Source organism: Colossoma macropomum, unplaced genomic scaffold (genome assembly GCF_904425465.1).
Source record: "Colossoma macropomum unplaced genomic scaffold, Colossoma_macropomum, whole genome shotgun sequence".
Taxonomy (NCBI): domain Eukaryota; kingdom Metazoa; phylum Chordata; class Actinopteri; order Characiformes; family Serrasalmidae; genus Colossoma; species Colossoma macropomum.
This window is the reverse complement of record NW_023494801.1, coordinates 17,250,682-17,264,571: the sequence shown is the minus strand read 5'-3', so window position 1 is coordinate 17,264,571 and position 13,890 is coordinate 17,250,682. Positions and strand designations below refer to the sequence as shown.

The window sequence follows — 13,890 nt, the reverse complement described above, 5'->3', positions numbered from 1 at the left end:
TGAACACAATGAAAATTACATGATTTTCACGTCCATGTTCATGTAAACTCTGTGTTCACATAATGAAAATAAATTTACTGAATTATTTAAAGTAATAAATATATTCTGATTACAACATATTTTGCCTGCACATACAGCAAAAACAAAATACACTGCATTTTAAATCAAATTCAAATTTCAGTAAATAAAACATCCAATTAATTGCAATTGATTCCACAAAACAATGTAATTAATCACAGTGAATTATTTAAATTATTTGATAGCACCAGTAATTACATAACTATTGAGAACTCTACTTTTTATTACTTTTATGTAATTCTAATTTTTCAAAATTTCTGCATAATTGGCTGAGATGTAAACAAAGCCTTTCAAAATGGTTTGATGTGAAATGCTCCATTCTAGAGAAATCTACAGACTCATATTTCCCTATCATGGCAGTGACAGGAGCGAGGGGCTGTGATATCTACAACACAAATATAGCTTTTTATTTACTATCCAAAATAACCAATGAATCTTCATGTCTTCTAAGCTTTTATATATAATGTTGATGTTAGTGGTAAAACTGAAAACATTTTCTTTGGAACTACTTTGCAATGCCCTGCACGCTTCTCTCAAAACTATCATAAAACAAAGTCTCAGGCATCAGACAACATACTCAAAACCATTTCATATAATCATTTTCTGTGTGGAGACAGAATTTCTCTACTTGTTTCAGTGAGTTACAAGAGAAAATACTTCATTTACACCACATTTTTCTTAATGGCTTCTAAATGTGTACTACTTCTAAAGTAGCAAAGGCTAGGTTATATAGCCGTGGACAATAAACACTTCTTACCTCTACCCCTGACAGGGCTGAGCTCTGCTGGAAGCTCACTGGTTCCTGTGCTGCCAGAGCCTGCCCCCTCCGCTGTGCAACCGACCGCTGAGATGCCACTCAGCGCTCCTTCACTGCCCTGTGAGCTGTTGCTGGCCACACTCCCAGTCAACGAGCCCTCAAGCACCCCTTCTGAGTCTTGAGGAATTTCTTCTCCAGCAGGGTAATCAGTCTCTAGGACACCTAAAACATGCAAAAGAATAAACAAAACACTTTTAATTTCCTCTCATTGATTGTCCTTTACAATTAGAGTCATTTCCTTGTTATGTAACAGTTATAAAACAGAGTAAAGATTGTATTAAAGGGTCAAACAGCAAGAGTAATACACTTCAAAACCTGGAAAAAACAACCGTCAAAGTATATAATCATACATCACTGCACCATAAACATTCTACACAGGCTGCACAATCCTAAAGTGATAGTCTGGTTTGAGTGACTAGGTCAATGGATGGATTTCAGTTCTATAAACAATTAAAGATGTAATAATTCACTATGCCATTGTGTCATTGTTGCAATGACAATGTGCATGCTCTAAGGAAGAGGATTTTTGGTAGTCAAAAAAAAAAAAAGAACAATAGAGCCTTAATGTACATGTGTGCTACACATGTAGTAGTCTGGAAAAAAGGTTTCCAAAATGCTTTCTAAAAGCCATTCTTTTTTCTTCCTAAAGGCCATTTCATTAAGCACACCTTGTATCTACACTCGTTGTCCATTTTAGGAGCTCCACTTACCACATAGGTTTACATTGTATGACCCCCACAGGACCTCCACAGAGCAGGATTTTATTTGAGAGGTGGATCATTGTCAGCACTGCAGTGACACTGAAGTGGTGGTGGCACAGCCAAGACTACTTATAGATTGTCCATTTTATTGATAACAGAATGCAATACAGTGTCAAAAACCACATACACCAAACAAGGAATTATTGGTTCGAGACGTGTGATGATTCAGGCATGCTTTTAGCACAAAGCTAATTGGTGAGGTCTAAGCTTCCATTACATGTTATCAACATTAAGCTTGTAGCAAGAGTGCCCAGCAAACTTCAGACACCAAATACGTCTGGGATTGAATATCCTGATTGGCTACATTTGGGGTAAAGCAAAAATCATTAAAAATGTTAGGATTTTTCACAAACTATCACTTTAAAAGTGTATCCATTCTATGGCTCACCTGGCACACTGGCGATGCACAGCACATGTGAGTTGCAGACGTAGAAGCTGTCCAGCAGCTCAGAGGGCTGTGTGGCGTCTAGGATCATGACTTTTGTGGAGGAGTGGGTGCTGGTGCAGATCCAAACCCGGCTGGACATCTCTATTTGCAGCGGCTCTTGCTCCAGCTCCTGACACACCACGTCACATGGTTACAAAATCAAAATGTCAGCATTGTAAGTATTAGTTCACAGATCTCATCTAGTTCTTACTAAAATAGCACAGAAGAATCTCTTGGGGCACCACGTCTCTGATGTCCTAAGTTATATCTCTTCTAGTATAGAAGTGGATGATATATCAAAAAAGATTCTCACCAAAATATATTTTTTCATATGATTCTATACTATTAATTGTTGTCAGTTTTTTATGCTCAATTGTAAGTCTGAATACTACTGCATAAAAAAGCAAAAGTTATTCTGCATGCTGCCCTGCATTGCATCTAACAATACAGAACCAATTTAACCCTGTGTGGCTTTTTATTGCAGCAATCTCGTTTTGAGAAATTTTCCTCAAATTTATGGCCTTTTGTATTCTCCATGGTTTCAACATTGAAAACAGCAAGGTATACTTTTAACTGTCACTCAGGTTCACATTATGAATGAATGGCAAGACTTTCTCCATCACACTGAAGTAAAAGGCCTGAAATGAAAATACCTTAAACATGCATTATCAATATTAAATCATGTTTTTCATAATTATGGTTTTTATTTTTTTCTGACCAGGCCTGCTCCAGTGTTGACAAGACATTGACAAGATGCTTTCTAAGGTGTCTGACTCGCAGCTTTGCCTCTCACCTTAGGTTCCTGCTCCAGCTGGTCCAGGCTGCTCTGAGAGCCTTTCCTCTGTTTAGAACTCTCGCTCTCAGCCACAGAGCCGTCAGCACACACACTCAATCCTCCTTCATGCAGCCTGCTGCCCGAGAAGTTCACGCCGGCCGCACACCACAGCTGGAGATATGATTTCAGATTACAGTTACATTTTAGTTATAAAGGCTTATAGCATCTTAATCCCCATGTCATCTCTGTAACTGTTCAATGTATCAGGGAAAATACACATCAACTCAAAAGGTAAATCTGTCAGTATTAGACTACTCTCTCATTGTCAACATGGTCAATGAGGCCTGGTGTCATAAGCCACAAAGAATTCAAGCAAACATTATAGTCATATAAACTCAAATAAAGTTAAACAAATAATGCCACGTGTTTTTATGTGACATTGTTTTTATGACACAATTTGTGATGATGTGATGATGAAAGAACTTTATGACGCTAATTAAAGCTTAAGGTAGCAATTAAGCCTAAAAAGCTGACCTTCATAGAAGCATCTTTTTGCTCCAGGGGTCTGAGATACACAGGCACAGGCAAATTCTTCATCTTGTTGTCTGTTTGCGCACCATTTGCTACCTGTGAGTGAAAGGTAAAAGGACAAAGACTTGGTAAATTTCTGCACTGTATATAGATGAGCATGTTCACTAGGACCTCTGAAATGTAAAAGTCTGAAAAAAGCCACATAGCACTTACAATTATGTGCAAATTGCATATTGTATTGATTTTCTAGGTGCAAATATGTTAACAAATGCTATTCACAAACCTATATATGTCATTTTCTACAAATCTTAGTGCATAATATCTATTTAGGGCAAAAAAATTAAACAAACTATAAAATGTGCTGTAACTTTTGCACATTTATTTTTTTCCCCAATATATTAAATTCAGCAAATAAAGTAGTTAAATTAAAATGTACAGAAATGTGTTCTCTATACAGGATGTGTTAACTTATTTACACTTAGAAAATCAAAACATAATTCGCATGATATCTGAATAAGTGGATCTGACACTAATCTGACACTCTCAGTTAAGTTTTAACGATGGCATCTTGCCTTGTATTTGCTGGGCAAACTCCAGCCGTGAGCCGTCATCCGCCCGTCCTCCTTCTGCATGTGGGCTTTCACCTGGCGGTACTGAGCCTTCTTCTGTTCCCTACGGGATGGAGAACTGCAGGGGTCCACGCTGAGAACGAGAGAGAAGCAAGATTAGTGATTAAGAATAAATGAAAAAAATAATCAATAAAAGAATCTACTACAAAAGTATCTTTAGCTTTGAATGAAGACATGCAATTTACATGATGCTAATTGGTGATAATGCTATTTAACCATTAATTATTAGCCACATTAGCCTCGCAGTTCTGGTCACCAAACATGTCTTGGCTGATGGACTACAGTTGGAGTAAAGCAAAAACTGTTAACTATTAAATTAAACTATTGTTTTTAACTATTAACTGTTAAAAACTATTAGCTTGTTCATCAAATTTGTCCTGTCTTTAGCCACAACATCAGCGTGAGTGTGACAAAACCGTAACAATGCTTACTCTTCTTTGAGGAAGTCGAAAGCTTTGGACCTCTCAGTGGGGAACTGGGAGAAGGTACTGCTCTTCCTCATACCACTAGGTGGGTTGTACTTCACGTTGGAGGGGGAAGCCTTTACTGCACTGCTAGAGGATGAGGAGCTGAACAGCCGGCTGAAGCTGTGACAGCACACAGAGAGAACTGATGCAGGGACGGGGAAAGGAGCGGAACAGACACACTCACCATATGTGCACACACTCAAGACATGCCCTTGGACACTGCCAACATTATGGTCAAAAGACCTGATGGATCAGAACTAATACAGCTACTGCTGTAGACAACCAACTCCTCAACTAATTATCCTGATTCCAGTTCTAACTTTTTGGACAGAAAATTCTGTTGTGGAAGTCAAAGTGAATACAGTCTGAAGTCTTCTTTAGTACAGCATTTCTCAAAAATTCCACACCCTTATTTCCACACATTTCTTACTTAAAGGGGATTGTTAAAAATTCTGACATTGAGACGTAAACAAAGAGTATTTTGATGTGAAATGGTTAATAATGAAGAAACTTACTGACTTTCTTTACAGCGGTGGTGACAGGAACCAGCGGTCATGATGTCTACAACACATACAGCCATTTTCTTTACTATCTATGACAACCAGCACATGTACATGTCTCCTGAGTTTTTATATGCAATGTTAATAATGGTACAATAGTGGAAAATAAAGACTTTGCTAACATCAGCTAGACTACCTTATTTACACATTAGCAAAAAAGCTGTGCTATCTCAGCCTTTCTCAGTCTTCTCAGCCTTTTTCCCCTGCTTAGCAACACGTCTTTGGCAACACGTTCACATTAAGGCACACATTTCTGTGTAGCAAAGAATAATACAACACACAAACTCTCCACATTTTACAGTTCTGTTAAAACATAAAACTCCTGTTTCCCTGAACTATTGGTCTGTTTTTTTGCTTTGGTTCCCTGAGATGACACATAATGAACACCCAAGCAGTGATTCCAGTTTTGGCACCTTAAAGTTTATTGAGTACCCATGTACATCCCTACTTACAAAGCCCTGCATATATCTCTCAGCCATAATTTTAAAAAACATATTTTAGGTCAAAAGCTTATTTCAAAACTATCATAGAACAATGTCTCAGATATCAGGTGTCGTATTTTAAATTAATTCATGCTGGGATTAAACTCTCCAAATGTCTGGTTCCTATCACCACCACTGTGAATAAATCTGACTCAGCAAGTTTCTCTAGAATGGTGAATTTCACATCAAACCCCTCTGAACGACTTTGTTTACATCTTAACCATTGAGTTATGCAGAAATTGTAAAAAAAATAACGAGCTTTTTGAAGATCTTGTGTGGCAAAACTGACCACTATACAAGGACAGTAAAAGGACCAAACAATTAAACATTTATGAAAAACATACAAAATTTGAGGCATCAGGAATGAGCAATTGCTGAAGCCTAGCATCGACCAACCCCAGTCCAGAACACCATAAGTACTAGGTAATGGCTTTTGAGTAAAATGCATTTGTGGGGCGAATTGAAGGGGCAGCACAGGTAGGAGCAACCCAAGGAAAAGAATCTGGGGTAATGTTTTAACTGAAACATGGTCAGACATTGCTTTTTTTTAGGTTTGGACTGAGGACAAGAGAGGAACAGTCCAGATATGATCATTTTACCTACATGCTGAAGACCACAAACAAGTCAAAAGAGAAGAGAAACAGATAGGGAATTAAATATACATAAAATATGTAGGCAAACATTCATCAGATGATCATAAAATTGCTGCTTGTACTGCTGATGAATGCTAGAGGTAAAGTGCTTACAATTGCCAGATACTAGACTTCTTCTTCTCAGCAAGGGCAGGATTTTCTCTTGAAGCTCTGTGGAGGAACATCATAACAAATCAGAACAGGGAAGATGCAAGCAAATCTGTCTCTAGATTGTGGCAGAAAGCCTGATTTTTTGTCCTCAGAGCAACGGGCTGGCCTAGTTAGTGGATTATTCAACAACTACATCAGAGAAGTGCTTCGGCAGACCAAAAAATAGACCACCATTCAGTGGACACAGGCTAGGCTTGTGATACAACAAAAAGCTAAAATAATTTTGTTTAACCCTAAGAAGTCAAAAGTAAGTTTTAAATTTTACACTGAATGATCTCTCACCTGTAGGTCATTGAAACAAGTATAGACATTCTGTATTAATTCTGGATTTTAAACTGTCAATTAATACCACATTTGTTTTTGTAAAAGAAGAGGAGACAGTTCATAATGAATTAACATGACATCAAAGCAAACAGAAAAAAACGGAAAGGCAGACTCAGACCTGTCCATACAGAATGTAAATGTTAAGGGTGTAACAATTTCAGTATTGGAAATTGAAAAAACAACATACATATATTCACTTTTTGTAATGTTCATCAGTTCACTATTTTGCAAAAAGACACACTACCTCGTTTACTGATCCAAGACAATCTGCTTAGTGTACATATACGTATCTATATATATGTGTGTGTGTGTGTGTGTGTATGTGTGTGTGTGTGTGTGTGTGTGTGAGCGTGAGCGTGTGTGTGTGTGTGTGTGTGTATGTGATTTCTGAACTAAAGTACTGTTGCTTTTCTCAGTACTTTTCTCAGTACTTCTCAGATTTGGACTGAAGACAAGAAAGAAACAGTGCAGATATAACTCATCTCAAAAGAGAAGAAAAATAGATGAAGAATTTAATTCATATACAATATCTTGGCAAACATCCATCAGATGATCATCAATTTGCCGATTGTGTTGTTTGACTTGTTTGACTTGTTGTTTGAAATCACACTGAAACAGAAATAATGTATATATCTTACAGGCTAATGCAGGCAACATAATCTTCTTAGTTAAATAATGATGTGACTTTCTTTTTTTTTCATTTACCTTTTATTTTTTACTTCCACAGCGTTTATGCATATAATAATAATAATAATCATAATCATAATCATAATAATCATAATAATAACAACAAATTTTTCTTCCAGTAATTTTAAGACCCCCTCACTGTATACTGTCACAACAGTGGTCTTATAGGTGTATAATCTCTCACTGCACGAGATGGTGTAAATAAAATCTTGGTCAAATTTCATCTCAGTCTGTTCAAACTTAATGCCGGCCTTACACCAAACGACTTTTCAAGCGATTTCACTGTTGCAGACAAATTTCCATGTTGGAATAAAATCCTGAGGGTCTTGATACAGTTGCGTCGCGTTCCCGTCATCTCGATCGTTTATTGTAAGGTGGTCAAGATGGCGGTCTTAAGTCAGTCTTTTTCTTGTCTTGACGCTGCGACAAAATCAACCGTGTTTAATATTATGGTAAGTTTTAAGGCTTGGCTCATGCAAATAGTGACGTGCCAGGGGCGCGTGTGAGTGCTTGCGGGCGAGCGCAGGCGCACAGCGCGATAGAGAGAGAGAGAGAGAGAGAGAAAGAGAAAGAGAGAGAGAGAGAGAGAGAAAATGCAGGCGGAAGTGCCTGAAATCTCTGTAAAAACAGCAAATCTGCTCCACTTCAATACAATAATTATATTAACTTAAATGTAAACTGACTGGTTTAATATTTTAGGTTCACTCAGCCTGTAACATGTAAGGAAATGTGCAGAGGACTTCCGAAGAATTCCGTTACTGAAGAATCATCAGTGTTTTTTTTCTGGTTTTTTTTTTCTGTTTTCTTTTATAGTGGTTTCTTATTTTGTTTGTTTGTTTCTTATGGTTTAGTTCATGACACCCAATCAACAATGGTGATTCGCTGCATGTTGTGTTAATGAGTAAATCTTTATATCAAATTTAAAAAGTAACTGCACATTTTACAGGTTAATTACAAGATTCTGGGTGATGATCTGCCATGAACTAATCTGAGCACCAGATCTTTACAGACCCAGCCAGCGTATCTTCGCATCTGTACCACTACAGAGTGGAAGGAAAGGGTTTATCTGCTTGTAAATTTCCATGAGGTGCATGATGGGGAATAATCTCAAAAATCTAGTTGCAGTCTTGTAAATAGTGACACTGCGAGATTCCTAGTCTTTGCAAAATCATAGTCTGTGACTAAAAACCGTGACACTGTCTTTAGATGTGAGAGAGCGTTAAACTTTAGTCTTTCAAAAGTCTTTTCAAAGTCTTCTAGTGTATGGTTAGCATAAGTTGCAGTTAAGATTATTTGATAAAGATTCTCTGACAACAGATCTGCGATGCAAGAAAAGGACAACATTATGCTTGCATCTTCTTTTTTGCCAAACACTTGTGCCAAAAAAAAACAAAAAAACCTCTGAATATTTTTTTGCCTAAAAATAAACATATTAAACAGCAAAAGGGAGTCTGGAGCTGTTCACTGCAGGGCAACATGGAAAGTCTATTCTCCAAAGTGAGCTTGAGGCTAACAGGCTACTTCAAGGCAGGTCACTTTATATGGGAACTAAAGGCTGGGCCAGTCCAGTTCATCATCTTTGTGCTCTCTCCCTCTCCTACTCTTCTTCTCTCTCTCTCTCTGTCTCTTGCTCTGTCTCTTTCTCTCTCTCCCACTCTCTGTCTACCTCTATCTCCCACACTCTGTCTCTCTCTTTCCCTCTCTCTCTCTCTCCCACTCTCTGTTTCTTTCTATTCCTGTCTCTCACACATACAAACACGTGTGATTTCATGCTGCTCCTCATTGGCTGTTTCTAGATGCGTGTCATAGTTGTGGAGATTGGACCAAAAATCTCAAGACCAGCTGAATGCAAGGAGTCTGTCTGAGGTAACTGGAAACTGAACTTTTTTCCATCATTATTAAATATCAGCAATATCTCAAACAGAATAACACAGTAATTTCTCTACATGTTCAAATAAAATCTGTTCACTGCTGGTTGAGGATGTAATTGATCTTTCTATGATGGCTTAACTGGGTATTATTTCTTAGTTGTTCTATGTTAACTGGTTCCAAAATTCAAATATCCCATGAGGGCAGATATTATTACTAAGTTTTCATTTGATAATAAAACGGACGTATGTTGTTTGACTTATATTCAGTTCACTGTTTCTGATGTTTTCGAGAAGAAGGGACATAGAATAACCTAATCATAATCATTTGCTGCCAAAAGATACAATGTAAAGCTGGACTAAAACTATAATATAATAATAATCAATAATATTTTTAGGCTGGCTAAATAAATAAATAAATAAATACTTTTTCCAATGTCATATTCCACGAAATATATGGTAAAATAAAATATTATTTAGTAATATAACGTATAATTAGAGACAATACATTTACAATTAATCTTTTTTTTTCACCCATTTTGTCTTTTTATTTTTATATTCTGAAAAAAAATGTAATCTGCTCTGTGTCTTGACTCAGACTCTATCACTACAAAGTCACAATCTTGACTCAAGACTCCCTTTTACTGGTCTTGACTACAACACTAGCGTAAATCCGTCGTAACTCTGACTTGGAAGCAAACACCGAGACAGCATGTGAGTTTAATATTTGACAAAGAAAAAAAAATAGCTAAAAATATGATTGAAGTACATTGTCATTTTTTATTTGGGCGCAAAACTGCCCAAATAAATTGGATCTAGAAAAAAAGAACAAAACTGCGAACTTCACAAACTTTACTGTCTGCGGCTGATTTGTCTGAGGCTGTGGTGTTTGTGTGCATTTTGCCTCATGTCTAGTTATAGACAGCTGAGAGCTGAAGCAGACCGCTGAAAGAGTGTTTGTGGCAGTGCTGTCGCTGAGACTCAAATCTGTTGTACACGTATCACAGAAGACTTTTTGAACGAGCATGATAACAGCCACCGCAGCTCAACAGATTTTAGAGCAGTCGTCTCTATGCTAGATACAATGAATGTGGTATTAATGTAGGATATCAGAAAAACCAACAAGTTCCCTTATAACACAAGCCTTCCTGCATTCCTGTATTGTTTTTTTTTTTCAGAACAGTGAGGATAAAGTGTATTTTCAACTAAAGTGTTTACCGGATCATCTCTGTCCACCGGACAGCCTCCTGCAGCTCCATCAGTCTCTCTTTATACTGGTTCCTCTCCATCAGCACACGCGCCATCTCCACCCGTGTGAAGCGTCGTCTCTGAGCCGTGGGCACATCACTCTGTCAATGAAAAACAGACTATGAAATTTGGGTGATTATATACATATACGTGCAAGTAAACTGGTTCTGCTGCACAAAGCCCCACCGCTGACACACGTGATCAATGATTTGTTGCAAGCCACACTCACCTCATCTTCATCTTTGCTTTTCTGTTTGACCTCCTCCATTTCAACTCGAACTCTATGGTACATAAAAGGTCAATGCTGGTCAATTAGCAGGAACATAATTGACCATGTTTAGAGCCTCATGTGGAAATATTCCAGAGTGTTTATACAAATAGACTATATACTAAATATAGATTAAATATATTAGACTATAACTTGCTCCTGACTGTTCTCTGTACATAGAAAAATTGCAGAATTTTTGCTATATTTCACAGCTATGTAAAAAGCTTTTTGTGCAAAAATATTTGTTTATTCTGTGTACTTTGGATTCCATTCAATTAAAAAGAACTGCGGTAAAGTTTAAGATCTCATGTTGCACAGAATCATTTTCTAAATAATCATAAATTAAATGAAACCATTGTGAGGTCAGAGATATTACAGTACAGTACTGTGCAAAAGACAGAGACCAATCATTTATTTCATTTCCAGAATACAGAAAAAAAATTAAAAAGAAAATCACACACAAGCCTAAACAACTAAATAATACATGTTTTCAGTGTTCGGTGTGTCCATCCTTTGCCTTTATTATAGCTTTCATTCTTTTAGGAGATTTTAGACTTGATTCAGTTTTTCAGAAATCTGCAGGGATATTTTTCCACACCTTCAAAATTGATATAATGATATCGAGTTCAAGACATAAAGGTGGCCAGTCGTTGTTCTGATATCTGAAGCAAAAGTGGAGCTTGATTTTCTCCTTTCTCAAAGATACTGTACTGTTTATCTGATGGTGACAGTTTTGGTGGTCTACCAGGTCTTGCACGGTTGTTAGAAGCTATAACTAGATCACTAAAACATGAATCACTTTTTGAACTCCAGGTTTGTTGTTTTTTTACTTATTTTCCTTTGTGAGCTCTTCTTATGAAAGTAGATTCTCATATCTAATCTCCTCAGAAATATCTCCTGACAAATTCATTTGTACTTAATGGTGATTTTGCCTGGACATTAATTGAATAAACGGTGGTCTTTTGTACAGTACTATATCTCTAAAGGATGGTTTATTGCACAATACTGTAGTTTATCATCTGACAGTTATGACTACAATATCCTCACAAATTAAATCAAGTAAAGGCACTGTTTCAGGCTCAGAGCTTTTTACTGGATTGTGACTGAAGCCACCAGTTCCAGGAACACAGGGCATGCTCTAAAGCAGCAGGACAAGAACAAGAAAGAGACTAAAGACTGAAAAGAATGAAAGTGAAATAAAGACTCAGAAAGAATGAAGGTGAGACGCACTTCTTGAGCTCCTCCTCCAGTTCTTTGTTCCTCTCCTCTAGTTTGGCCTTGGCCTGTAGGACTGCATCCAGCTCCCCCTGGAGAACCTCCTTCTCAGAAGTGAGCTCATCCACACGGACAATCAGGTCATTCTTCACCACGTTCAGCGCATTCCTATACATGACCACACACTAACTGTCAACCTCTAAATACCAGACAAGGTCATTTCAGAAATGATGGATGTTACAGAAAGACCCACTGTATTGATTAATATCACAATTATGTAGTTTGTGTATCAGCATGGCCATCTAACTCATCTTTTCTAGGCAAAAAAGTACCATCAGCTTTAGAAATGTGCTTTTCTGAAAAGCATGCCTACTTTGTCTCCAGGAGCTGTGTGTTCTCCAGAATGAGATTCTCCACTTCCCGTCCCATGCCTGCAGAAAACGAGAACAGGTACCAGTCAGAACCAGAATAACCCAAAATAGTCTAAGATTGATTATTAGGGCCCGACCAATGTGAAGTGTTTGTTACTGACATACATACCAAAGCTAAAACTCCTTAAAACCAATTTTATGGCCCAGAATTCTTAGAGGTTTTGTCAGTTTTTGTTAATTAGCTCTTTTTTAATCTTTCATCAGTTCATACAAAGTTTTTTGTATTACCCTCAGGATAAAGGTTAGGTTTGGATGCATATTACGTGTTATTTAGTGGTGTTTCCATGTTTCCTACACACCCTCTACAGAGAACACATTTCTGCATATTTTAATGCACAGTTACAGTTAATTTAAATTAATTTAAATGGGAAAAAGATTTAACTAAAATATGGCCTGTGCAAAGGTTCTGGCACATTTTTATATTTTATGATGAATTTGTTCTAATATGTTAAACTAAGCAAATAAATAGAAATTGTGCACTAAAATTTGCAGAAAAAGTGCCATATTTCCTGTAGAAGGTGTGTTAACTTATTTTCACAACAGTAGTTTTCCAATTGAGTATTTAAACTTTTGCATACAACTGTAGGTTATACTTTGGCAGTATGCCCAGGCAGACAGACGCCCTCACCAAATATATTTGGACCATTAAAAAAGATGGTTAGCACTTTTTCTTAATCAGTTTTAAAAAATAATGTGCCAATTAGGCATTTGGGCTAGCTTACATGCTACTGCAAAACAGTCAGAAGAAATGGCTATACTTTAAGGGTATTCGGTAACTTCAGCAGTTGTTACTCATGTAAAATACTTTACTCGAATGTAGCTTAAATCTTGGTTTCGACATGTGTTTAACCCCTTCTTGTCAGCGATAATGGTCTCTCCCGGCTGCAGGTTGAACACTTCTAAATAAGACCTGCTGACCTACCAGAGCCAAAATCTGCAGAAGCACAATTAAATCATTATCCTTTACACCAATAACAACGATGGCAGATAAAAACTAAGTAATGTAACAAACTGGAGTGTGCGCAGTGCATCAGGCAGCAGGTCAGACCATCTGTTTGTTATACATATCTATGTGGCAGTTTGTTGACAGACAGAAATGGTCTAGATCAACTATATCGGTCTAAGAAATGAATATCAACACCATGAAAGAAGCGATATTCACTTGTTAGCCCAGGATATAGTTCCAGACGAAAATAAACACATTTTCTCATGCTCAAAACAACAGTGCAGTACCGATGAGCTTAAGACATAAATCACACCTGTAAAAAATCTTACTGGTTTTAATATTTGTGTATATATTTGTCTTATAAATTAAAAACTATGTATTTATGACAGTCAAGTGCAATAAGTGTAAATACAAATGTTAAAATAAATGTCATTTATATACACTGTTAGAAAAAAGGGTTCTGTGCAGGTACATTTTTCGTTCATTGAGGTACAAACAATGTAAATATTCCCTCAAAGGTACAACAGTTGTTTTAAGGCCCAACTGGGTACCTTAAATAAGTTTATCCCAGTG

At 37.1% G+C, this 13,890-nt stretch overlaps 1 protein-coding gene across 5 annotated transcripts in view; it reads right to left on the bottom strand.

Annotated features, from left to right (window-relative positions):
* spag9a (sperm associated antigen 9a) overlaps positions 1-13,890 on the bottom strand; it is a 61,557-nt gene that overhangs the window by 16,959 nt on the left and 30,708 nt on the right. For all 5 annotated transcript variants that reach the window (XM_036590215.1, XM_036590217.1, XM_036590216.1 and 2 more), the window contains 11 exons: positions 12,314-12,371; positions 11,956-12,108; positions 10,687-10,738; positions 10,428-10,558; positions 6,274-6,330; positions 4,450-4,605; positions 3,962-4,091; positions 3,393-3,485; positions 2,877-3,029; positions 2,045-2,213; positions 836-1,057 (listed from right to left, as the gene is read on the bottom strand). In XM_036590215.1, coding sequence (XP_036446108.1) covers positions 836-1,057; positions 2,045-2,213; positions 2,877-3,029; positions 3,393-3,485; positions 3,962-4,091; positions 4,450-4,605; positions 6,274-6,330; positions 10,428-10,558; positions 10,687-10,738; positions 11,956-12,108; positions 12,314-12,371 — 1,374 coding nt within the window. The remainder of the gene's footprint in view (positions 1-835; positions 1,058-2,044; positions 2,214-2,876; positions 3,030-3,392; positions 3,486-3,961; positions 4,092-4,449; positions 4,606-6,273; positions 6,331-10,427; positions 10,559-10,686; positions 10,739-11,955; positions 12,109-12,313; positions 12,372-13,890) is intronic.